At 46.8% G+C, this 22,942-nt stretch overlaps 7 protein-coding genes across 18 annotated transcripts in view; 4 read left to right on the top strand and 3 right to left on the bottom strand.

Moving 5' to 3' along the window:
* Positions 1–74: 74 nt before the first annotated feature.
* LOC117649976 (ATP synthase subunit b, mitochondrial) lies at positions 75–1,999 on the bottom strand. The gene is made up of 5 exons (XM_034393202.1): positions 1,845–1,999; positions 945–1,229; positions 669–832; positions 402–590; positions 75–311 (listed from the first exon to the last, which is right to left on the bottom strand). The coding sequence occupies exons 1-5, from the start codon at positions 1,870–1,872 to the stop codon at positions 135–137; spliced, it is 843 nt and encodes a 280-aa protein (XP_034249093.1). The 5' UTR covers positions 1,873–1,999; the 3' UTR covers positions 75–134.
* Positions 2,000–2,368: 369 nt separating this feature from the next.
* LOC117649503 (pneumococcal serine-rich repeat protein-like) lies at positions 2,369–4,483 on the top strand. The gene is made up of 4 exons (XM_034392372.1): positions 2,369–2,591; positions 2,661–2,886; positions 2,969–3,383; positions 3,467–4,483. The coding sequence occupies exons 1-4, from the start codon at positions 2,498–2,500 to the stop codon at positions 4,481–4,483; spliced, it is 1,752 nt and encodes a 583-aa protein (XP_034248263.1). The 5' UTR covers positions 2,369–2,497.
* A 317-nt stretch (positions 4,484–4,800) lies between these two features.
* Positions 4,801–12,022, top strand: LOC117649963 (WAS/WASL-interacting protein family member 2-like). Of its 3 annotated transcripts, none has more exons than XM_034393179.1 (9): positions 4,801–5,080; positions 5,697–5,906; positions 5,993–6,142; positions 6,226–6,395; positions 6,478–6,745; positions 6,862–7,193; positions 7,283–7,358; positions 7,442–7,543; positions 7,624–12,022. In XM_034393179.1, exons 2-9 carry the CDS (start codon positions 5,720–5,722, stop codon positions 7,707–7,709), a joined length of 1,371 nt encoding a protein of 456 aa, XP_034249070.1. In that variant the 5' UTR covers positions 4,801–5,080; positions 5,697–5,719; the 3' UTR covers positions 7,710–12,022. The 3 variants fall into 3 exon arrangements, with proteins under 3 accessions (XP_034249070.1, XP_034249069.1, XP_034249072.1); XM_034393178.1 differs by lacking the exon at positions 4,801–5,080 and adding an exon at positions 5,342–5,450; XM_034393181.1 differs by lacking the exon at positions 4,801–5,080 and adding an exon at positions 5,580–5,598.
* LOC117649983 lies at positions 12,015–13,373 on the bottom strand. Its single transcript, XM_034393213.1, has 3 exons — positions 13,180–13,373; positions 12,619–12,804; positions 12,015–12,509 (listed from the first exon to the last, which is right to left on the bottom strand). The coding sequence occupies exons 2-3, from the start codon at positions 12,772–12,774 to the stop codon at positions 12,339–12,341; spliced, it is 327 nt and encodes a 108-aa protein (XP_034249104.1). The 5' UTR covers positions 12,775–12,804; positions 13,180–13,373; the 3' UTR covers positions 12,015–12,338.
* A 20-nt stretch (positions 13,374–13,393) lies between these two features.
* On the top strand, positions 13,394–14,401 carry LOC117649982 (transmembrane protein 107-like). Of its 2 annotated transcripts, none has more exons than XM_034393211.1 (4): positions 13,394–13,609; positions 13,698–13,765; positions 13,850–13,950; positions 14,052–14,401. In XM_034393211.1, the coding sequence occupies exons 1-4, from the start codon at positions 13,517–13,519 to the stop codon at positions 14,204–14,206; spliced, it is 417 nt and encodes a 138-aa protein (XP_034249102.1). In that variant the 5' UTR covers positions 13,394–13,516; the 3' UTR covers positions 14,207–14,401. The 2 variants fall into 2 exon arrangements, with proteins under 2 accessions (XP_034249102.1, XP_034249103.1); XM_034393212.1 differs by having other exon boundaries at positions 13,850–13,978; positions 14,052–14,249.
* LOC117649953 (transmembrane channel-like protein 5) lies at positions 14,273–20,016 on the bottom strand. Of its 3 annotated transcripts, none has more exons than XM_034393165.1 (21): positions 19,911–20,016; positions 18,350–18,482; positions 18,124–18,276; positions 17,937–18,042; positions 17,705–17,855; positions 17,472–17,623; positions 17,274–17,392; positions 17,064–17,173; positions 16,844–16,992; positions 16,607–16,757; positions 16,260–16,516; positions 16,056–16,173; positions 15,873–15,982; positions 15,644–15,803; positions 15,438–15,568; positions 15,197–15,355; positions 14,986–15,110; positions 14,836–14,912; positions 14,697–14,757; positions 14,486–14,614; positions 14,273–14,406 (listed from the first exon to the last, which is right to left on the bottom strand). In XM_034393165.1, the coding sequence occupies exons 2-21, from the start codon at positions 18,402–18,404 to the stop codon at positions 14,363–14,365; spliced, it is 2,517 nt and encodes an 838-aa protein (XP_034249056.1). In that variant the 5' UTR covers positions 18,405–18,482; positions 19,911–20,016; the 3' UTR covers positions 14,273–14,362. The 3 variants fall into 3 exon arrangements, with proteins under 3 accessions (XP_034249056.1, XP_034249054.1, XP_034249055.1); XM_034393163.1 differs by lacking the exon at positions 19,911–20,016 and adding an exon at positions 19,046–19,305; XM_034393164.1 differs by lacking the exon at positions 19,911–20,016 and adding an exon at positions 19,067–19,305.
* The window catches only part of LOC117649948 (trichohyalin-like), a 24,198-nt gene continuing 20,776 nt past the window's right edge, over positions 19,521–22,942 (top strand). For 6 of the 7 annotated variants that reach the window (XM_034393153.1, XM_034393154.1, XM_034393152.1 and 3 more), the window contains exon 1: positions 20,236–20,472. The gene's annotated coding sequence lies outside the window, so the exon portion shown is untranslated. Of the gene's footprint in view, positions 19,707–20,235; positions 20,473–22,942 lie in introns of those variants that run through there. The other variant, XM_034393148.1, reaches the window with a different exon arrangement.

The following is a 22,942-nucleotide window of genomic DNA, read 5'->3' as shown; positions in this document are numbered from 1 at the left end:
ACATCACTTTGATGACTGTATACTGGACAGGTAAATCCACTTGCACATGAACCTAGATAGCTAGGCTAGGTGGAATAATTGAATTATTGCAGCATTATCAAAAGACTCCCCGCTGACTACTAAAGAAAGCCCCACTAAGCAGAAGCGGAAAGAGATTTCAAGTCACTAATGCACTTCTTGAGCGCCTCAGCTTCCTGAGCAGGAGTGATGGATTTCAGGACATTGTTAGTGATCCATGAGGACATGTTCTTCTGGGCAATGCGTCGTTCAACAGTAGCAAGGTCGACCTGGTAGTCCAACCTCTTCTTAGCCTGAAATGATAATTAACACAAGGAACATGAAAGGGGGAACTTTCAGCAGCAAGTGAAACATTCCAAGAACTGAGCACCAATGTTAGTTACCTCTTGGTAAGCAGTGACCTGCCACTCTCGGTAGAGTGCTTCCTGAGCAGCTGCAGCAGCCTCACGGCGAGCATTCATGATGTCCTTGTAGACATCCAGCTTGCTGTTGTAATCATTAATGTCAGCAATAGTTCCCTTGATGTCCACCTTTTCCTGATCCTCAGCTTCCTTGGTATCCTTGGACCATTGCTGCAAACACAAAAATAAAGTTGGAAAACAGTTGCAATTTAATTATTCATAAGAACATTGAACATTTGAATATCTTACATCAATTTGCTTATCAGCCCATGCTGCAATCTGGGGACCCATTTTGTTGTGGATGATGGAAATAATCAACAACATGGAGAGACCGTTGTAGAAGTTGTGCTCCAGAACGTAGATCTCTTTGCTCAGCAGCCATGTCCAAATACCAATGCCAAACATATAAGGACCTAAAGTTTATATTTAAAACAAAAAATAAAAAAAAAAGATAGGTTACATAGGTTTAGATTGTGGAAGATCATAGTAATAATAACACTTCATGTATCAATAAGTTCGACGCACCAGAAACACCAGTTTTCTTGTAGAAGAATTCAAAATATTCCTCAGGAATGAATGCTAGGCGAACAGGATCAGGGTGCTCCTTCTGCACTGGCCTCGGGAAGTTAACAAGATCACGTTCAGGTCCTTCTTTGTTCAAAGCAGGAACAATCGGAGCCTTGTCAATGGGATCCTCAAGATCCTCAAGCTTAGGGATAGCTGGGTTCGGCTTGGCAGGGGCAGGTGCAGATGATGCCATCTGCACACTGACAACCAGTGGGCGACTCAGCATTGGCTGACATTGCAGCGCTGGAACACAAACAATGACAAGTTGATTACAATCACCGCACTCTTGTTGACAAAAAAAATATACAAAACACTAAAACTTATAAACATGTGTCACATGTCATTGGAGGGTAAATCAAAAAATTCAGGAAGAAACAAGATGAAGGGAGATTGGGGCAAAACAGACTGAGGTACCAAAAAATTATTGAACGTGTCAGTGCTTTTTTTTGCAAGAACTTGCCCCATTAGATACGGGTCAAGCAAAACGACAGTCTGTCAGGGAAGAAATGATATTCTCGGGCAACGCTCCAATCGAGGGGCTCAAGCCAGAGGGGCGCAGACAGAGACGACGGGGCACCACAACCTTCAAATGACCCACTACGGCAACGCCGACTTTTGACAGGCGCAAGACTTGCCAGGATAACAACAAAGAATACTCTGCAGGATAAAGTCCTCATTGATGGATGCAACAGATCACAGGCCGGGCGACAAAATTATTTCAAGGATTCAAGCAACTAAATCGCTGTGCAGAGGTTAGAGCGGCCCGCTACACTTGAACTCCGAATGGTCCATGGGTACGACAAAAGTCTGGTTTGACGTCAGCGACAATTTGCGTACAACGGAGGCAAGAAATATTACCTGCCCTGGACGCCAATCGGGAGAGCATTTTGGGGCGCTCTAGTTTTAAAGTCGGAGTCGATCAAATAGTCTTCTGCCCCGAGCACTTGCAGACTGCTCTCAGCTGGGAAGAAGATCGGGGAAGAAGAAAAAGAACCCGATCGACTTGGTCAGGTTTGGTCACAAATAATTCCGTTTTCTAACCTGCCAAAAACCCGAAAACGAGGCACATCAGGACAGATTTTGGTTTCAAAATTGACCAGATGAATTTTCTGACACGATTCAAGTCCGGAATAGCTGGCCGCTAGCCGCCGGGGCAATGGCGCCGCAGCCAGCGATACCCCGTGCCCTTCCAAGGGCTGCCCCGCTCACCCCTCCCCTCCTCCTCGCCCGGAGAAGCGCCGAAAGCGACGCTAACTCCGCGACCCGCAGTCGCCCTCATTTCAGAAAATTGTGCCGCGGCCCGGAGTCGGCCCCGTTACTCTATCTCCTCCACTTAGAGAAACTCTCGACGGACAGCGATAGAGACGCACCCTGCTGCAGTAGGCCGCCGTATCACATTGCCACCCACCCTCGCCCCGCGCCACGCAGCCTCCGTGTATAAGCCGGTGGCCGCCGCCGCGAGCCAGTTGGATGCCGAGGAGGCCCGCGTCGTCTAGCTCCGGCACTGGGAAATGGCGATGTCGTCGGCGGCCGCGTGGCTGCTGTTGGTGGCTGCGGGGTGCGCCGTGGCGGTGGACGCGGTCGGCGGGCCCCCGCCTGTCGACGGTGCGTGAGTGTCTGTGTTCTAACGCGCGAGCGGCCACAGCCGAGCTTTAACGTTTTTAACTGCTCCAGATCGAATTCGCACCGACATCTTCGCGAGAGGGCTGAGGCCCCGCTTCTCGCTGCCGAGCAAGGAGGGCCCGCAACTGCCTCTGGAGACTCTCAAGGCCATCGACAAGCTGTGGGACTTGCCCTTCTTCCAGGACGACGACGAGAACCTCAAGTCCGTCCAGAACATGGTGACAGTGACCACGGACGACATTGACAAAGCCGACAACGTCATGCATCCGCCTCTAGAGTGAGTGGTCCTGGAGGGAAGCGTCGCCATATCTGGAACTTATTTCTTTGCAGTGTTTGCATAGTTTGTGCGCTTGTTCAAGGTACTCGGTCCCCGAGACCTTCCGGCAGCCCGATGACGCCTTCTTCGACTCGGTCGCGGACACTGAAGCCTGGGACTCGTCGACCGAGGCGGCCGAGGCGGCAGACGAGTCGACGCAGGGCAGCGACACCCGTCGCCTGGCCGACTGGCTGCCCGAGGGCGTGCAGAAGTACCTGCCCAAGGTGCCCACGCTGTCCTCCATCCTGCCCTCCTACATCCCGGGCGTCAATCTGCAGGCCGAGGTGCACCGCAAACCCATCCGGCTGCCCGTCATCCCCTCGGCCGCCGACGTCAAGGTGTACGTCAACACCCTGCTGCAGAGGGCCTTCGACAACCTGCACCGCAAGCAGCTGCAGCTGGCCGAGCTCATCAAGTGCTCATGCCCGAGGCCTGCGCGCTGCGACGCCATCCTGGAGGTGAGTCGCCGCGGAGCCGCGGTCGCCGTCCATGTCCATTTCATTGGCTGGCTGACCAGCGCGCCGTGCCGTCCGTGTTGCAGGAGTTCCTGGACGGCATCAAGACGAACAAGAAGCCGTCCTCGCCCTCCGCCGCGAACATCGCGACCCCAGCGGGTGCTGGGGCTGGGGCCGCCACTGGGGCGAACGCGGGCAGCGCGTCGCCGCAGCTCAGCTTTTACGCCGGACTCACAAAGCCTGACGGTGAGGAGGGTCCCGGCCTCGGTTTCTACGTGGACCAGAGCGGTCCCCACTTCAGCCACCACAGCCCGCAGCACCAACAGCAGCACCAGCAGCACCAAGCCACCGCCCAGTCACAAGCCTCGGCCACCTCGGCCGCAGCAGGACCTTCCTCATCGAAGCCACCGGTCCCTGCCGGTTCGAGGCCGTCAAAGCCGTCGCGGCCCTCCGGATCGGCCGCGCAATCGCAGGCCTCGGCCACGTCGGCGGCGCAGTCACAAGCTTCGAGGCCCTCCTCCTCGGCCTCTGCCCAGTCCTCGGCCCAATCCTCGACCCACGCTTCGAAGCCGTCCGGGCCATCGGGGTCGGCCTCGTCCCACTCCTCCGCGTCGGCGTCCTCTCACTCTTCCGCGGCGTCCTCTCACACCTCCGCGTCGGCGTCCTCTCACTCTTCCGCGGCGTCCTCTCACTCCTCCGCGTCGGCGTCCTCTCACTCCTCCGCGTCCGGCTCGGGGCCGAACGCCTCGGCGACCGCGCTCTCCTCCGCGTCCGCGTCCGCGCACCGTCAACAGCTGCAAGGTGGCGTGTCTGTGCCGCCGGCGGTGCCGCCGGTGCCGACCCCCACGGAGTACACGGCCACGTACGGCGCCCCCACCCCCACCCTTCCGCTGCCCACCTTCGCGGCCCCGCCGACCGTCGGACGCGCCCCCGCGCCCATTGCCCTCGGTCTCCCTTCCGACACGTCTGACGATTATCCCTACTCCTTCAGCCCGGACGAACCACCAACCACCACAATCCCCGACCGCGCAGAGCCTTCAGAACCCTTGTACCCGTCGCAACCAGACCCGGAGACTGCGACTTCCCCCATGACCCGCGAGTAGGAATGCTGTTAGGAAAAGTTTCACGTTATCCTTCTAAGTTTATATATTTTTATATTTTTTAGTTCAGATAGTAATTGTGATATTTTTAACTGTAAGTAGTGGCAATAAATTTCCTGCAAAGCTCTGCAATCATTAAGTGCAGAAACAGCCAAAACCCTCACTCTAAAAGCAAGTAAACAAGGTGCAGACGATTCTTGATTATAGGCAGTGTACACCCGAAGCGCTATTCGCAGTCAAAACTCCCACGGCCTCTCCGTGTGACGTCACGAGAGTTCCTACCATGTCCCCCGAGTTCTCGCCAAGTTTCACTGTCTCTCTCTCCCTCCCATTCATTGGCGCATTCTCTCTTTCTCTCTTTTCCGTCTCTGTTTATCATCTAGTTCTATCTCTGTCTATCTCAACTGAGTCAGCAGCCATATTGATAGGTGGAGCTGGGCCGTGTTGATGTATTTGCTAAAATGTTGGTGGGCTGCAAATTGAAAGCCTCCCACCCAATGTAAGCTCTAACTAACAATGCTTGAAAAGCATTTTCGCCCCCAAACTAGCCCAGTCGAAATTCTGGAGTTTGGGCCGTCATTTGTAGCCTTTTGATCACAGGTGAGTTTGGAGGACGTGTTCCAAGGAACAGGTTGACGATCTAGTTATCAAGAAAGACCATGAAAATATACACAAATGAGACTTCAGTTAGTAGCGGCATTCTTGAGACACTTTTCTAGTCGCTGCCATGTGCCTAAGCACTGTGGTGTCGATGTACAAACATCAGGAAAGGCAGACTTGACCTCGGGTTGGGGTTCCCACCTTCTTGACGAGGAACATAACCCTGATCAGTGAAGTGCTCCCCTCAGCCTATTTCGCTTCGTCTTATATCTTATCTCCTCGTTCTATGCCTGTGTACTTTTCGATATTTAGCAAACAAACGAGTGCCAAGTCTTTGGCATGTGTGTGTACCGAGGAAATAGTTTGACTGGCATGTACTACAAATTTTCTAATATTTTCCCTCAATTTATTTTATTTTGATTGTACACCCAACTCAACGCCACTGTTGTCTTGCAACTATTGTTGCAGCAAATAAACACATGCTCTAGTTGCCTTATTTCATTTCATCTCTTGTTAATGTATGTTAGGGCTCTTGCGGATGTTTATTTTCTCCCATATTTGTCTTTCCTTGTGTGTTAATCTGTTCTCATATAGTGTGGTTTGATTGTTACTTTAGGGTTTGTCGGCACCAAAAGCAAAATGCCGCCTCCTCCCCCACCAGGACCTCCGCCTCCACCAGGTCCACCCCCTCCCCCTGCGATGCCATCTCTGTCGCTTGGGGGGTCAGGGGGTGCTGATGGCCGTGGTATGCTTCTGCAGTCGATCCGAGCGGGTACCAAACTTAAAAAAGTAGAAACAGTTGACAAATCTGCCCCACTGATTTCGGGTATGTAACAAGATATTTGTCTTTCATATATTCCAATATTTAACATTGTTTCCAAATCTGTTTTACAAAATAATTTTTGTTTTTAGGAAAGGTTGGTGGGAGCAATGGGTCACCCTCTCCACGTGTTGCAAGCGGTGGTAGCCCTGGGCCTGGGCCAGTGCGTGCACCTCCCAACGGATTGGGAGGGCTTTTTGCTGGTGGCATGCCCAAGTTAAAGCCCACAGGAAGAAGTCGAGGTGACTTCTCTTTCCAGTTGTGCTTTGACATTTTCATAGCTCAGCTATAAAACTAACTTTATTCATTTGTTTTTCTTTTGGAGGAGGGGAAAATGCATCAGCATCATCTCCCGCTCCTTCATCTCCTGCTGCATCAACGCCTCCACCCCCTCCATCAGAAGCTCCAAAAAGACCTTTCCCGGGCGATGTCAAGAATAGGGGCCCTCCCCCACAGCCGCCTCCAGCAAATCAGAAGCCAACAGGGCTCGCAACTGTATGTCCAAACTTTTATTATTTTTTTGATTTATTCATTTACTTGCAGCTAATACTGTTGTCTTGTTCATGATATTTTGTAGAGTACTTCAGATTCAGTTTTAACTGACCGAAGCCAAAGGACTGCTCCTGTTCTTCCTAATAAACCACCTGTAGGGGGTTATGGAAAGCCTAATGTTGCCCCAAAACCACCTGGTATGGCACCAAATCCTCCCAGTACTCCTCCTAATACTGCATTGAGCAAACCATCACCACCAATGAAGAAAGTAGCAAACGGTGGTCCTAAACCTGCAGTGACTAGGGCGCAGAGTGTCAGAGTGCCTCGGTCACCACCAGTCGTACCTCCCACTGGTAAATATGCTGGGGCCGATGAAATTCCGCAGAGTCTCAGGATTCCAGCGGGCTTCTATGATTTTGTCGTAAATTCTCATAGTTATAATGTATATTTTTTTCTCTGTGTCTCGCAGGCCCCATGTTCCCGACTTCACCTGCCAGCCAGGGGGATTTGAGCAGATCGGGCCTGCCTTCTTTCCACCAATCTCAAGACTCCTTGCACTATAAAGTCTCCAATCCGCCTCCCCCTCCAAGAACAGCTACTTTGCCTCCGAACTTCCACAAACCCACAGCGCCGGCCCCACCTCCGCCCACGAATCGTCCCCGGCCCCCTATCGCCCGCCCCCCGCCGCCCCCGACGAGGCCCGTACCACCGCACGTGCCTCCGCCTCCGCCGCCCACCGCGGCGCCGCCCCCGCCCCCGCACCGCACGGCCCCGGTAAAAGCCTTCCCACCTCCGCCGCCCGTAAGTATCTGAAAATCAAATGGAAGTAATTCCTTTCATTGCAAATGTGGATCTTGTTGGTAATGTCCAAATGTGTTTGAATTGTTTAGAGTCTCAATGTTGCCCCACCTCCACCTCCCACAAGGAACTCATCCATGAGAAATGGATCGTCCACGTCGAGTTTAAGTAAGTCGTCCTCCCTGCATCGTCGAGAATTGACCTCCAATAGACCTTACTCTAAATATGTGTGCCACTTTTGTCTGATTTAGGTGACTTAGAGGCTCGCTTTTTGGATTCATTTCATGGCATCCATGAATTTCCTGCACCACAACCATTCAAGAACTGTTCCAAAATATACAATAGCAGAACAAGTATGTTGATATCAACCATGTCTTTAAAGTTTTCTTGATAGAAATGCAATTTTGATTTGACAACTTATTTTGTTTTGCAGCTGCCAAGCAACAGGCTCCTCAACCTCCTTCACATCATTTACAGCTGTCAGGGGCCTCATGGGGTCACAATACATCAAGTTGCTAGCATCGGCTTGAGGCACCGCCCCAAACTACTGCATGCCAGCAACTTTGGAAGTGTAGGCAATGGTGGAGTCAGTGTTTGCATTTTAAATGGAGGTGGTGTCGTAAATAATTGTCAGTGATGCATATCATCGAGTGCAACCCATATATATATATGTGCTACAACTGCAATTACTTGAGATGGTTTAAATTGCTCAAATGTAAGATGTTTTCTGTTATTCTCTACATCACTATGTGAAATCTATTGAATATCAGTGCAGGGTACATTAGTTTCCCAGCAGGTCAAATGTATTTCACAGATGTTATTTGTTTCAAGTTTTGTCAACTTACACGATTTTTAAATCTTACATTTGAGCTTGAATGGTATTGTTGTCTTCATATTAAAAGCAGCAGGCTCTGACGTTGTTGGAATGCCCTTGGCTTTTTCCATTTTTCAAGGCATCTTTTGTACCCATCAATTTTTTTTTTTAAACTTATTTATCCTTCCATATATTGTATTAGAACTACCCAAGGTCATAAGCAATATTAGCATAATCTTTTAAATGATTACTTCATTCTTATTGGGACTTTCAAAATTGGTGTTACCAATAGGAATTTTAAGGCTAGTGAAAGATGCCAAAAGCTTATATTCTGCCCATCTTTTGTCATGTGAATGACTTAGTTTGATGTATTCTTCTGTAGGGTGTTATGTTAAGCCATCCTCCCGACTACCCTGTTCACTGGGTTTTATTTCGCTCTTTCTTTTCTGACCCATTTGCCTTTGAAGGCTTTTAGTTCTGGCCCAGCAAAGGGTCTGTTTGTCTTGTGCTCACATATATGCATTTTCTTTGCGCTGCAGGCTTATTTATTTCCTATCTGCTTAGATATAAGACTTCTTTGTAAATTATGTAAATAGTTTGTTGTAATGACTGTAACAGATTTTAAAGTTAAGTTTGTTGTACTAAATTTTTGCTCAACATGTGAATGAGTTTAAACATAATCAGGATCAAATAATTCATCTGAAGACTGCTCTTTTAAAAGGAATACTTGTTGTTGATGCTTCAGTTGATATTCAACTGCAAAACTTTATATTGTTGTTGAAATGTTAGAAACCTTCCCCTTAAAACTGGGTTGTGCTGCTTTGATCGCAATACTGACATTGGCTTTAGTTTCTCATATATATGATGTCTTTCATGGAATCTGTCTGAGAAACTGACTGCTTTTATTGACTAACTATTCTTCTATGAAGTTGACAGGTGACATCTTATGCATTTGTTGAACAAAGGTAAACTGTGCAGTTATGGCTGTGTTAGATATTATTCTCCATTTGTTAAAAGCTATGCACAAAATTAAAAGCTTTATGTAAGCTTGACTGTTATTAAGTTCACTGTATTTAGGCTGAAATTGTGTGTGTTCTGTGGATTGGTTACTGCAATCAAAAGTCGAGGTCCTGCGGCAAACTCTTTGTGAAGCATAAAGTATCAAGAGTTGGTTGTAAACCACCCTGTTAATAGTTCTCTACAGATTTTTTTATTATTATTTATTTTTCCAAATTTTGCACTTTATTTTTCTTTTTTTGCTCAAAACTGGTGTTTTACTCAGTTGTGTCAAATTAGAACAGTGTGAACTCTATTTATTTGGTGTACAGTATTCTTTTATAGATATATAAATTTTTTGAATCCAGTACCTTTTGGCATTTTACAATTAAACTATAAGTGCTATATAGCTCTGTATTACAATTTTTATCCTAAACAATCTTGTTTAACGTCTGAGTATTTTTGTTTTCCTCTTGAGGTGGAACATAATAGTATTTTTGAGTTTTGTACCACTGCCGAATATTTTGTCTTGAGTTTTTTTTTCCTTAGATACGCTTTCATTTTTGGTCCGAAGCATCTCTGGATGATGGCACAATTGCTTTGTATTCTGTCTCTGACACATAAAATACCTGCACCTGAGTGTAGTTTCATAATAGTCATCAAAATTGATAGGTAGTATGTTTTTTTTTTAAATCATGCTCTTTTTGTATTAGTTTTCAGTGAAATATGGCTTAGCTTCTGTAACAAGCCTTCTTCATCTATGTTTTTCTGTTTTCAAGTTCAATTTCGCTTTTTTGTTTTGACTGAGGTTTTAGAGTGTGTTTTTACCTAACTGCTGGTACCTTGATACTTATTCAATCAAGTTATTAACCATGGAAGTGGTTAACGTTATGTTGGAAATGTTTAGAAAAGAGGTTTGAAAATGTGCTAATAGGATCTGGTTGGTTTGAGGAACATTTCACTCAAGTTCCTGATGTTTTCCCCAGTGCTTAAGTGTTAAATAGTTGTTACAATCTTAAGAAAGGAATCAGACCTTGTGCCTTTAGTTTAATTCTGTGATGAGAAATGTGGATGGGGTACTAATAATTATGAGTAAGAAACTTCTCCTACTCAGTTAAAATATTTGCATTCTACTAATTCATTCCTAATGTGAAAGATATTCATGTGCCTGGTAAACGACCGTGTCGGATATGAGGGTTGGCATTCATATTCTGGCATGCTACCTTTATGTACCTCATCTTAAGTTTGTTTCTAAAAAAAAGTATTTAAAGTAGACTATTGCAAGTATAGAGACCTTCTAACTGTCACTTTCATTCTTTCCTATATAGATAAGAATGATTTGTGTTTTGAAAGTTCAGTGGACATTTCAATTTTGGTCTGCAGGGATGGAACGGAGTAAGATATTTTGAGGTGTCTCTGAAATGGTGCCAGTCCAGTGCGTTTGGTTACGTCTTGTTAGTGATACTTATCTAGCTGCATTGTCTGCATGTATGAAACGTGGACTTCTTTCAAGAAATCCATTGAATGGCATATGCCCAGTGTGAGTGCCACAGCGCCACAGAAGGCACAGCACCAGTAAGCAAGCCTGAGGCCACTTTCTTGTTTTGTAGGCCCTTTTCTTCAGTCCTGTTTTTTATCCAGGCTTGCTGTCAGGTTTGTGGCAGTGTGTGATTTGTGACCAAGCTTCTGAAGCAGCAATGCTTCACCTAGTCATATTTTTTCTCTTTGCAGTATAGGGTAAACTATACAGTTATCGGCAGGGGTACAGTTATCGTCATCTCGGCAAATAATTGGGTCCTGCTCCTGCAAGTACGCGTCCGTTAGTGATGCGGCCAATGCAGGTCGCTAGAGACACCTTTTGAGCATGCAGGACCGAGACAGCATCGCGTTTGACTGAGCATGTCAGCCAACAGAGCCACGTTTCTTGTCAAGTGCAGAATGAAGCCGCTTCGGCCGCCCGTTCTTATCTTCTATGCTAGGAACAGGGGTTCAATCTTTCGTTAAATTCGTGAATGTGGGCGGGAATAAACTATTCTCTTTGCCAGGTTCCTTCTCCCCATCTATTGAAGAGGGCATACTGTGCTTGGCGCACAGAAATTCCTCTTGCTTGTCTTCAATCGGGGGGTGCCGATAACTGTACCCAAGAAATCACCCCAAACACAGTTATCGTCAGGGTGGCCTCAAACTTCTCTGCTGTTTCGGGCATCGTTGGGGAGTGAATATTCTGGTTCATTAAGACCATAGGAGGACCCCTACTAAATTTGAACGAAATCGGATCACTTTTTCCCAGTGATCTACGTGATTTACGAGATGTCCTCCTCGGTGCTTTGGAAGGTTGTTATTTCGCAACTCATGGTGCTAGTAGTCTGTGAGTCTAAAAAGAAGAGCCCAAGAGGCATAACAGAAGAGAGAGGGGGTTCGTGACATGTCGAGGGGTGATATAGAGTGCCTGTGACGACTGTTAAAAATTTTCGTCGCTTTCGGTCATGTTTTGCCTTTTAAACAAGGCGTGCCGATAACTGTCATATTGGGTGCCGATAACTGTATTTTGGCTGCCGATAACTGTGTTTTCGGTAACCATTTTCTCAGGTCAAATAAGAGCGACACAAAAAGTTTTTCGTGAAATCTTTATCAGCCACTTCGTTGACTAGATCCTTGTGAGGTGTCTGGAACAAGTCGCACGGGTCTAAATGTCATAACCTACCCTAGAGGCCCTTGAAAAGAAAGTGATGCTCTTAAACTGACGGTAACTGTATACTTTACCCTACCTTGGCAAATTGTTAAGAAGTTGTAATATGTAGCGCTGCTTTCGCAGCTTTTAAGTCTTAAATCTGACCTGTATAAACAATTAGCAAGCTCTAGAACATTGTAAATAACCATCGAATTTTGTACAGTGATATAATAATCCATGCATGTAATCAAATGTGCAAAGGGTTAAATTCTACTCTTATTTTTGTTCTTGTACTCGAGCTAGATATTGTAATATATGTATCAAATAAATAAAGTAACATATCTTGAGTAAGAATGTCAATTTTTTATTTTAAACATTGATCATTGCTTAAGGACATGTATTGTTCACTTTTTTAATTCTCTTTTATTTTTCCTAAAAATTTTGCACCATTACAGCTTGAGATTCAGATTCGATAACTCATGATGAATTGCTGCTGCTGGCAGGAGCAGATTCAGCAGGAATGCAAAGGACAATTGACATCCCCCGCCCCACCCTTTGGCCCCTGGATAGCAACTTTGCCCCTGGAAGTAGGCAAAAAGTGCTGCATTGCCCCTCCCTCTCCCTGAGGCCGTCTCTGGACCCACCACTACTGGCAGCTTATGTCATGTCACCTATTTGATTGGCTGTCATTCATATTATTTGAGTTGTGAGAAAAATTGAAGGAAACTTCTTTTGTTGGCAGTGGCTGTCCTAACATGATAAATAACTGGTCAACACTCAAACTTGACTTGTTAGCCAGATTTTCCAGTTTGATCATGTCCTTGGTTACATCATCAACCTGAAAAAAATTAACATCATTAATTAAAACCAACTATAAATTAATTTGAAAAATTATGTTGAGAACAAAGTTTAACAAAAGACAGAATTGGAAATGATTGTATTCTTACAAAGTGCCCATAAGTCTGAAGACGCCCGAATTTTAAATGCTGGTGATAGATGTGGCGCATTTGCTCAATTAGAAAGCATGTGGCAACAAGGGCTAATGCGATGGCAAGGAAGCCTAGGAGACGCCTTGTCAGACGATGAATGGGCACCAGCACCATACGGCAAAAAATGCTAAAAGCATTATACTTCTGTTCAAAACAAAAGCAACAATCATTTTAAAAAACGCTGCATCACAAATAAATAGTAAAATTAATCAATGCCGAATAGTTAGTGCCATGATATGGTAGCATGAACTTCTCCACCAATCATTCTCATTCTAAAGAATTAAGCAGACATTTGCATCCGGCATCACATCTTTACTTTCATTACGTGTTGGGTGCATGCATTAAATGCCTATGAAAGGAAAAAAATCTTCAAAAATTCATCTGACACAGTTCTGAAAAGATGTTGAGATGAAAGCTACAAAACTGATTACTGTGACTAACAAGTTCAGCTCGAGGGAATGTTTCAGTTTCTGCAGATTTAACCTCCTTAAGATGAACTACATAGAAGAATGTGCATACCTTGTTAAATCATCACGCATCCGTAATGCATGAGAGATAGATTAGTCAGAGACTATACAATGGACTTTACAATCACTCAGCGCAAACATTCTTATTTTTTGGATACAATATGATTCCCGCAATTAACAATAAATGAGGAACACGGAACAACATAAACCAATCCTGCGAATAAAGGAACAGGGAACGCCGGAAACAGAAGAAAGTCTTTTGGTTATTTGCAGTCGTGGTTGCTATAGCAACCAGCGCGCCTTATTTGTAAACATTCATGTTTGTGTCAAGACTCAAGAGTTTGTTCGTTTCCTCGTCTTCCAAGAGCTAGTGTTTTGGTCTTTTCACCATGGCTCCATGTACAACAAATCGCATAGTCCCAACTAGATTTCTCACTTTGATCTCACATTTTACAATCGCAGTTATCGCACTGTGGGCAAAGGTACTCTTTAAATCCTTTAATTTTAATTAAATTTTCTTCAAAGAAATTTTTTAAATTTATCTTATTCTATTTGAATATTCCATTGCAGGATGAAAATGTCCAAGCTAGTCTACCGGTAGATCACACTGCTAGTGATTTCAGTGTAAAGGCTAATGAGTATGGATCTCTGTAAAAAGACAATAATTTCATGAATTTGCCCAGATGGTGACTCTTTTATATTTTTATTTTTTTGTCTTTCAGGATGACTGTTGGTCTGAGTCTTGCTATTGCCTTCATTGGCCTGGAGCTGGTTGGATTTCTCTCAGGAGTTTCGTTTTTTATGCCATTTATCAGTCTAATATGTATCCTTTTTACGCTTTACCCAGCTAGGTGGGTAAAGTACTCAAACTTTGAATTAAATTTGCATCAGCTTTTGGTAAGATTATTCCTTAACATTTTGCAGCTATTGCAGCTCACTCCAGTGCAACTGTGCTGCTTGCACATTTTTTATTTGATGTGTGGAACTGTGAAGTATATTGGTGGATTTTTGCATTCTGCAGTGCTCTGCCAGCAGTCCTAGAAGTTGGAGCTTTTATGAAACTTTTGCAGCAGCTATGAATGATTATGTTGCTTCCATCAACTGTGCTTCCTCACTCTTGGTTATATTATAGATTAACACATTTATTAATGCCATTGTTTACTTTAATATCACTTTATATATACTGACAGCTTTGTAAATATAACTTTTGTTTTAATTTAGAATTTTCAAATGAATTAGGGCTTCATCTCTGATGTGTCACTTTTTGTTCCACTAGTACCTGAAAATGTTGTTTAACATTAATGACCAAATATAGATGATTTCTTACTGCAAACAAATTGCATTATACCTCCATTTACCTGAGCTTGAACTAGTGCTGGGCTGATCAGTCAGTAAGTCTGGTCTTATGTTCCCTCTTCCATATCTCCAACTACTTCGAGAAGCAATTTGGCTGGTGGAGTTAAACTTTCTCTGCAAACCATGGGTCCCTAGAAAAAGTGCATTGCATAAATTGTCTGAACAGGTATGGCCCTCATGACTTCCAAATCAAGGCCTTGTGATTTCACTTACTTCTGTTTGGGGTCGAAAGAAAGGATGACTGGCTTTCCCTGGTAGTTATCTTAAGCTGTCTCTGCAAAAGTTTGACAGTGATCAGAATAACTAACAACAAAGATTTCTTCCACAACAGAGGTCATCTGAGTTAACATACCCTTGCAGACAATGGAGTATGAAAAGAGCTGCTGCTCGAAAGAGTGGGGGATCCTTTCATCTTTTGGCTTGCTTTTTCTGAACACAACAGATGAATATTGAGACGACAGATTTTATTGGATGCAAAATAGTAGGATACAGGGTCACTTACCAGTATTCTTGATGTGCTTAAACAAAAACGCTTTATCCTTTTTCTCCTGTATCAACATGTTGTTCAAAATTTCCACTTCAATGGTATATGCTTCAGCCTTTGCTCTGAGTATGTAAGTGGCTATACTGATAGGGAAAATAACAGTATTGATGAAGTGCAGACTACTAAGGCGAACTTGGATTTATATTAAATTATTCCACATGTTACTCACCACATGGCAATTAAAACACCTCCAATAACACCAGGTTTAGCCAAGAATAAGACAGTTATGAAAAATACATTATCATTATGCAATTGAAATATCCCACTAAGAATGGCCTCATACATATACTTGAACCCACTAAATGGTCCACATTTTGAAGGTGAAACACTGCAAAAGATCACAGAAAAAGACACCAATCACATATTTTATCAAAGTAGTAATGTAAGGCAAATTTCAGGTATAAACCTACTAGACAATAAGGTAGCCAAACACCAAAAATACTCCCAGGAGTGCAATGAAGGTGAGAATTAAGAATATGGTTTGAGTTTGAGCAGCTCTCCAAGATTTTTTTGGAGCTTGGCAGTTGTAGAGGGCTCCTGCCTATCAAAGATTATCATTTTTTTACAAAAATCTAAACAATAAACAAGTAAGTTCAATTCAAAATTCTATGCATACCTTTTTGATGTAAAATGTTAAGAAGAGCTTTATTACAATCACAACAGAGAGAAGAGGACTGAAATAAAATCCTACTAGGAAAAGTGTTTGATTGTAAATGAGATTGAGTGTGTTCCATGCTATGTTAAACTCCGGCTGAGAAGAAATCTTAGAGAATTTCCTAATAATGGAAAAGGGAATGTCATTAAGTTTTATAGTGACTGATGTATTATTATATGAACACCCTTACCTTCGTATTATTGACCAGAAAGTCTCAACAAGTCCCATCAAAAGGACAGATATTATAAAATCTGTTATGAAAAGACGATAAACTTCCTGACCCAGAGCAGTCTCCCAACACTAGAAGTTAGATAAGATAAATTTAGTTTGCATGCACAAGAGCTGTGTACAACAAGTTTATTTTATATATTACCTCATCAGAGTGAGTTAGCCAGAATGTTGCTGTTGTGCCAATAACAACAATATTTAAAATAAATGTGCGAAGCAATGTAACGTACAGAGCTGTACGAGGATTGCGATAATCTTCATACCTGGTCAAAAAGGAACCATAAGTAAACACAATAAAGTTGCAGAACATTAGGCAATATAGTTATTCTTCAGAATAGCACAGCTTCACCTGACAATCCAGGAGAAACCAATTGGCAGTATATTCATTACTAAAGAAGTTACAATGGCCATGGTCATGGTGTGGCTGTTTGATGTGGAATCGGAAAGGTAAGCTGAGTGTCTCCCCAACAAATACCACATTGACAAGGCAATTCCTGCCATTAGGAAGAAGAACATAAAGTTAAGAGTGAATTGGACTGTTATATTTGTAAAACGCAATAAACAAGATGTATCCCGCTTCTGAAAGTCCTCTTCATTTAATGCTTCCTGTACAAAAGAAAAGAAAGTTCACCATTCGTCAGTACACACAAGGCCGAGCAAAGAGTAATGAAAAAGCAGGTGTTGACCAACCCAAACCTTTATTTCATTATAAATGCGCCGTTGGTTTAGAGAGGCTGCTTTAACAGTTGCTACACTATAGTCCCAGCCTGAAAATACTTTCAAAGCAAGGCTTCCCTTATGAGTTCCTCTTGTTTCAATGTATGTTTTTCTGTATGAACGTGCCATGCTGCAAAGAAAAATCTTCAGATTAATTCAAAATTCAAAGAACATTCATAATGAGAGATAGACAAAAATATGGAAAGACTGGCTTACCTGACTGACACGGTAATTAAAATAACCACATAGCATACAAACATGGAGAAAAAATATGCATTTGGTAAATCATACCGATAGCCTTCAAACAGTTGAAAAGTTTGATTTCCATAAGAGCCATAATACATTGTTGTGGCAGTCAGAAATCCCTAATCATTGTAAAAATAGTGTTACAGTAACCATATTACATCTGAAGAAAATTTTAAAAAATGGAGTTTACCTCTCCTGTAAATAAATCAGTGATGCTAAACTCAGCATGAACCCCATACGGATTAGTTCTATGCAGAAGAGATGCAGCAGTGAGAGGTGGAGGAACAGTTCCATTGGCATCTGCATAAAGAAAGGCAAATAAAAAGTAAGTATTGTATTTTCAATCAACTGAACTGAACCACACCAGACCAAACAGTACAAATTAATGATTAAGCCTTACCTGGTATATCAAAAAAGCTTTTCTCCAAGTAAGTACCACCATTTTTGGTAACATCGGGGACTTCATCAAAATTATAATAAAACTGTCTGAGAGTCTGGGGGACTACCAAGAAGCTGACACTGCAGACATAAAGATGAAAATGAATACACATATATGAAGCTGCCAAACATTTAGAGAAGTTTGTGAAAAGTAGTATACCTTATTATGAGTGAAGACAGATTTAATAACAGAAGCCATCTCAGAAATCTGAAGTACGATGCTACGCCACTCCCAAAACTCCCCTCTATTAATTTAAGACTGCCATACCATAAGTCCATCGAGTATGCTACAGTTATTACAGTTTCCTTGAACTATTAGACAAACAGAAAATAGTTACTTTGGGAAATTATATTAGAAGGGTCAAGTAGTCTTGTGATAAATGCTGGAAATACCTTCTGGAGGGACATGCTAATACTGTATTTTGTCATAGCAAATATTCCAATAGTTTGTTCCTTCGATCTTTCACTGTTCCTTCGAACAATCTCAGCCTTTTTTTCTCTCTTCTCAGATAGGGTCATCACTGCATCACGACGAGCACTATCTCTAAAATTCAGAAAAGCAGGTACTAGGTAGGGACTGCATTCAATGATAAAGTCCACAATTTCTACATCAGCAATCACTTACATTTGTTTAGATAAAGAACCATCATTGCCATTGTTATCCGTTTTATGAGGGTTGGAACGAGATGGAGATTTATTTGGTACATACAAACCCACTTCAAAATCAGAATCTGTAGGCAGAGAAGACTCAGCTAGTAGGGGGAAAAGAGAATTGGAGTACGAAAAGCGCAAGATGATTTATGATTACTTACACATTTCTGGTACCCTATGGTGGGAAACACTCTCAATTCCTGAGAGACATGAGTGCTGGGAGATTAAAGAGTTTCTACGAGATAGGTTATTGTTATTTGCTCCACATAAATATTGAGACTCAGGACTATCACTGGATATGCCAATCGTGTCCACTGAATGAAAAAACAAACCTTAGAAACCATACTATGCGGAAAATAATTAAGAAGTGATACTTGTTACACTCACATCTAGCCATTGGTATTTCTTCCACTGATGAGCTATGGTTGACACCACGTTTCATTTTGGTGGTTTTTAATCCTTCTAGATTTACATTGAAATTTCTGCTTGGGAAAAGATTTTCTCTCCAATCCAGGCCATCCTAAAACAAGCAAAAACATGAACACTTTGTAGGGGAAAGGCTCCTTGGATGTTGTTTTCAATTTATGAATGCCACTCATGCCGACCTCACTTTAAATTATCTAGACCAGCTACTGTGCTCATAAGATAAGATTGAAGTAAAAGATGCATTCGTTTAGAATAAAACTGAAAAAGAATGATAGCAAATTGCAAATAAAGTCCCACTGAATATAAAAATCCCTGATTAAAATCAGGAGGGTAACCTTTGGTCATGCATGAACAGCTTCACTGGCAAGAGATCCGCTGAGGCAACAAAGTTCGCATAGTGGCCCGTTAGTTGAGTAAACAAGAGGCAGCTTCAATAGTGACCAGCAAGAATAATTATTTAGAATACTGACATCTGTAATATTAAAATTTCCATTGCACAATTTGTACAACGCAAACAAATAAATAAATTTGCTACAAGAAATTTAACCATCAACAATAATGTAAAGAAAGTTTAATTTTCCCAACTTGGCCGTAAGCCTTAGAGTGTTTTTAAAAGTGGATCAGTAAAAATTTCGTTAAATTACCCGATGAACTAACCAATTTGACAACCGGACCCACCTCTAGTTCAACGACCTGTTGACGTTGACGCACAGATCCGTCACGCCGAAAAACCATCCTACACTATTTTTCGGAGCCTCCTTGGTAAGAGACGTCAACACAGAGGCAGCTACTTAACCTTGGCAGCGGTTAATGGGAGCGCTACCCCCGAAAAACAACTTAACAATGCAGTCATAACCGCACGCTGATTAACAGGTAGGTTGCTTCTGCTTCGGCAGAGAGCGCTAAAAATCAAAACAACAGCTGATGGCAGTGTGAGCAACACAATAAAACTATCTGGTCTAAAAGCGGTCCTCTCAAACCACATATCAATCTAAAAAACCAATAGGCTAGTCAGGCTACTTAATCAAAAGTTAAAAAAGAGTTTAAAACTTATTAAGAAGCCCTGCAGATGCCATTGTTGGAGCGCAAAAGAACGGAGTGATATCGCTATCCAGTGTTGGCAACGTCTCCCCCCACCACCGGCAGGACTCGTTGTTTAAGGCATCCTTGCTGTGCATCCTGGTTTTATTCGGATTCCCGTTTCGTTGCACAGGAATTTTTCCTTGATTCACCTAGAAAACCCGTTTTGGAACGAAGTTTCATCCCGGACGTGCGACCAATCATTCCAATGAACCGAGAGGCCGTTCGAAACTGCGAGGCAAGTGCTAGTTGAGGTTATGGGTCCGTCGCCGGAAACCTTAAAGCTACAGCCACAAGTGGGAGGGAAAAGGGAGGAGTAGGGGTTGCAGAGGACTCGCGGTATGTCGGGGCTCAGCAGTTTCATCTTTTCTCTCCGCGTCTTACAGGTTAATCCCTCTCAAGTACCCTAATGTTTTCGGCAGGCCTACCTTTTGGTACTTACCGGCAAACAAGGTCTTTATTAAGCAACTCAACAATCCAAGGCTGGCGGCCCACTCATCCCGACGATCCCGGCAAGCCGTGGCAGGGAAGACCAAGGCGGTGGGGGATGGGGGCACAATCCGCGAGGGGGAGGGGGCGGGGCGGGTGGACAGGGCCGGCCGGGCCGCGGGAGGGGGGGGGGGGGCTGGGGGGCTCGCTGTCGGCCTGTCGGCCAACGAGGCCCGAGAGGGAAGCGGGATCGGCGATCGGCGAGGCAGGGCGAGGCAGGGCGAAGCAGGGCGAAGGCACCCCCAGGCCAGGCCGGCCAGGCAGTAGCCACAGTGCGGCAGTAGTCGCCGACCAAAGCCGCAGTCGATCCCCGTGCGCGCGTGCGTGCGTGCGTGCGTGCCCCGTGCGGTACCTTCTCAGTGCAGTGCATGTGATCGTGCCGCACGCTGCTGTGGCCTGCTGGCCCGTGCGACGCGCTGCCCGCTGCAGCAGCCAGCTTGGTCCAGGACACTGGACTGCGGTCCTGGACTGCGGTCCTGGACTCTAGTCCCCGCCAGCGGTGCCCAGCCCATCGGGTACGGTAGCCCCAACGGCCCCAACACGGGCACGGGAGCCCTCGCGGCCTCCCGGAGCCGCACCCCCGGAGTCTGACCCCCGGCCCGCTGCCCCGCGGCCCCAAGTGGGGCTGTACCTACCTGCTTTGGGCTGCTAACGGACGCGGCCCCACGGCGCGGCCCCACGGCGCTGCCGTCGCCGCCATACCACCGCGCCACAAGTCGGCTCGGCTCGGCGTGAAAATAGACTCGGCTCGCCGCGCGCCCGTGTCTGTGTGTCTGTGTGCACGCGAGTGTGCGTGTGTGTCTGTGTGTGTCCGGCCGCTTCTGCAGGGGGCCGCGTCTGCCTAGGCCCTCGGCGTGCCACCGGGAGCACGGCGTGGAGCCTCCTCAGCAGCTGAGCCCCCTCGAGCCCCCTCCCCCCGCATGGGCCCCTGTTGCATGCCTGGGGCTTGTCCTGTGGAGCCCGCGCAGCCCGACGCGGCGTCTTGGAAAGTTCAAACGTCACCGAAAGTTCGTCGGGAAGCTTCCCCGCGCTACCCCTCTGGGCCGAGGCTGACGCGGCTGAGGCCCTTGATCTGCGGCGCGGTGCGCACCTGGGACCGGCCGAGTGGCGGCAGGCAAGCCGCGGGCCGCGGGGCTGCGCGGATGCGGTACACGATGCGGGGCACTCGGCCAAGCGATTTGCACTCTTGATATGAGTATACAGTCGCCAGCCTAGTGCTGGGACTGGGCCCGGCTGGGCCGCCTAGCCAGGTTGCGGGGGCAGCAAATTCGCCGAGAGTGAGTGTGCCGATTCCTTGGCCTCAGGTGGCTATTGGCGGTTATTGGCACAAGGGCTTGCCCTGGGCTGCCGAGGGGCCCGGCCCGGCCCGGCACAGCACAGCGCGCAGCAGCCCTCGCTGGCAGCACGCTGGCAGCGCGCCAGCCCAGTTGTTTCCACATTCCTCCTGGGCTGCACCCTGCACCGCTCTGCACCGACCCGTCGCGCGGCCAGCACGTCGGCCAGCACGTCAGCCAGCACGTCGGCCAGCCCCCGGCAAACCGGCAATAGAGTCCTAAAGGCTTTAGGACTGGCAAGGGCTGGGGCCGCCACGGGCGCCACGCCGCCACGGCAAGGCCCTCCCATCCCCCTCCCCTTGCCGGCGCAACAGGCGGGCCTAGGCTGCTAAAGAGGCTGTGGCAGCTGAAGCAAGGCAGGCTGGCCGACGGCGCCGACGGGCGCTGGCGGCATGCTGGCGGCGAAAGGGCGTGGGCGAGGCGGCGTGTCGTTCCCGCCACTCACAAGACCAGGACCCCGTGCCGCGCGCCCCGCCGCGCACAAGACCCTGGTCAGCGGCATGGCCACGGCCATCTCGGGGCATGACGCCGTGATCACCCTCGGCCTGCCCGGCCCTCCCTCTCAGCACTCTCAGTGCCCTGGGCGTTCTTGTTTTAAGCCCGAGCCGTGGCTGTGCACGCACCTGTGCCGCCACGCGCCGCCACGCCGCATTGTGTCGCCGTCCCCGCCGGGCTGCTGCAGCACGCTGCCTGCCTGCAACAAAACTGCAGCAGAGCGAGTCCGAACAGTGCCTCGCCGCTCTGCCCGTCTCGCTCTCACTGCGCGAGGCAGGGAGTGCGAGAGAGACCGAGCGACGGAGCACTGCTCGGTATGAGGGCCCGAGACCCGTGGTACTGCGGCCACGATGGCCACGGTGGCCACGGGGTGGCTGGTGGCTGGCTAGCTCCCGGAGCGGGAACAGGGACGACTAGAGACCCTCCCGTCAGAGATGCGCAAGGGGGGGCCCTCTCAGCCAATCACAGACGATTGGTAGTCCCATGCGGAGCGGGAAGCCCGAATTCGCCCCGCGCGAGGCTACGCAGGTCAGCATCTGGTGCGGCACAGCAGGTATACGGCGGTCGCCCGCTAGCCTGACTCAGGGTGCCTTTGACTACACGGGACTACCAAGCGCTGGCTTGCGCATCTCTGACGGGAGGGTCTCTAGGGACGACCCGTCACGTGCTGGTGAATCACCGACATGGCGGGGCGGGCCCGAAAGGCAGACCATCACTTGTGGTCCAGCCATTAGTCGCAATCGCAATCGCCCGGCGGGTGGGCAGGCCCGCCGGGCACGCGTGTTCCGCCGTTGCCTACCCAGCACGGCGCTCTCGCCGGCCGGCATCACCGGCTGGCTGGCTGTTGCGGCTCCAGCGCGACGCGTCTGCGTCTGCGTCCGCAAGCCTCCCCTCCCCCTCCGTCTCGGATCGGGTACTTCGCCTTGCCTCCCTCGCAGCCAACCCACCAGGCGCCAAACAAAACAGTGTGGTGCTTCAGCGACAAAGTCCGCACTCTCTTCCCCCCCCCCCCGACAAAAACAAGAGAAAGGAAAGGAAGGGACCAGCGTCGCGTCGCCGACGTCACGCCGAACCTTTCCACCGCGCCGCCCCGACGGACCGACAGGCCGACAGGTGGGGCTGGCCTGCTGCGCGTGCTGCGCCTGCCCAGTGCCCA

Source organism: Thrips palmi, unplaced genomic scaffold (assembly GCF_012932325.1).
Source record: "Thrips palmi isolate BJ-2018 unplaced genomic scaffold, TpBJ-2018v1 HiC_scaffold_4, whole genome shotgun sequence".
NCBI lineage: Eukaryota > Metazoa > Arthropoda > Insecta > Thysanoptera > Thripidae > Thrips > Thrips palmi.
The sequence above is the reverse complement of the archived record's forward strand: the minus strand, read 5'-3'. Positions and strand labels throughout refer to the sequence as shown.

Excerpts from the sequence above, each read along its gene's own strand:
- LOC117649983 (XM_034393213.1), bottom strand. The coding sequence starts at position 12,774 with ATGGTGCTGGTGCCCATTCATCGTCTGACAAGGCGTCTCCTAGGCTTC. Across the intron at positions 12,510-12,618 it reads TTCAGACTTATGGGCACTTT|GTTGATGATGTAACCAAGGA; the intron begins GTAAGAATACAA and ends AATTTTTTTCAG.
- LOC117649503 (XM_034392372.1), top strand. The coding sequence starts at position 2,498 with ATGGCGATGTCGTCGGCGGCCGCGTGGCTGCTGTTGGTGGCTGCGGGG. Across the intron at positions 2,592-2,660 it reads CGGGCCCCCGCCTGTCGACG|ATCGAATTCGCACCGACATC; the intron begins GTGCGTGAGTGT and ends TAACTGCTCCAG. Across the intron at positions 2,887-2,968 it reads GTCATGCATCCGCCTCTAGA|GTACTCGGTCCCCGAGACCT; the intron begins GTGAGTGGTCCT and ends CGCTTGTTCAAG.
- LOC117649953 (XM_034393163.1), bottom strand. The coding sequence starts at position 19,123 with ATGGTTTTTCGGCGTGACGGATCTGTGCGTCAACGTCAACAGGTCGTT. Across the intron at positions 18,483-19,045 it reads TGGGTCCGGTTGTCAAATTG|GATGGCCTGGATTGGAGAGA; the intron begins GTTAGTTCATCG and ends TGCTTGTTTTAG. Across the intron at positions 18,043-18,123 it reads CCATAGGGTACCAGAAATGT|ATTCTGATTTTGAAGTGGGT; the intron begins GTAAGTAATCAT and ends CTCTGCCTACAG.
- LOC117649976 (XM_034393202.1), bottom strand. The coding sequence starts at position 1,872 with ATGCTCTCCCGATTGGCGTCCAGGGCAG. Across the intron at positions 1,230-1,844 it reads CCGATTGGCGTCCAGGGCAG|CGCTGCAATGTCAGCCAATG; the intron begins GTAATATTTCTT and ends TTTGTGTTCCAG. Across the intron at positions 591-668 it reads GGGCTGATAAGCAAATTGAT|CAATGGTCCAAGGATACCAA; the intron begins GTAAGATATTCA and ends TTGTGTTTGCAG.
- LOC117649982 (XM_034393211.1), top strand. The coding sequence starts at position 13,517 with ATGGCTCCATGTACAACAAATCGCATAGTCCCAACTAGATTTCTCACT. Across the intron at positions 13,766-13,849 it reads TTCAGTGTAAAGGCTAATGA|GATGACTGTTGGTCTGAGTC; the intron begins GTATGGATCTCT and ends TTTGTCTTTCAG. Across the intron at positions 13,951-14,051 it reads GCCATTTATCAGTCTAATAT|CTATTGCAGCTCACTCCAGT; the intron begins GTATCCTTTTTA and ends AACATTTTGCAG.
- LOC117649963 (XM_034393178.1), top strand. The coding sequence starts at position 5,420 with ATGTGTGTGTACCGAGGAAATAGTTTGACTG. Across the intron at positions 6,143-6,225 it reads GCCCACAGGAAGAAGTCGAG|GAGGGGAAAATGCATCAGCA; the intron begins GTGACTTCTCTT and ends TTTCTTTTGGAG. Across the intron at positions 7,544-7,623 it reads AATATACAATAGCAGAACAA|CTGCCAAGCAACAGGCTCCT; the intron begins GTATGTTGATAT and ends TTTGTTTTGCAG.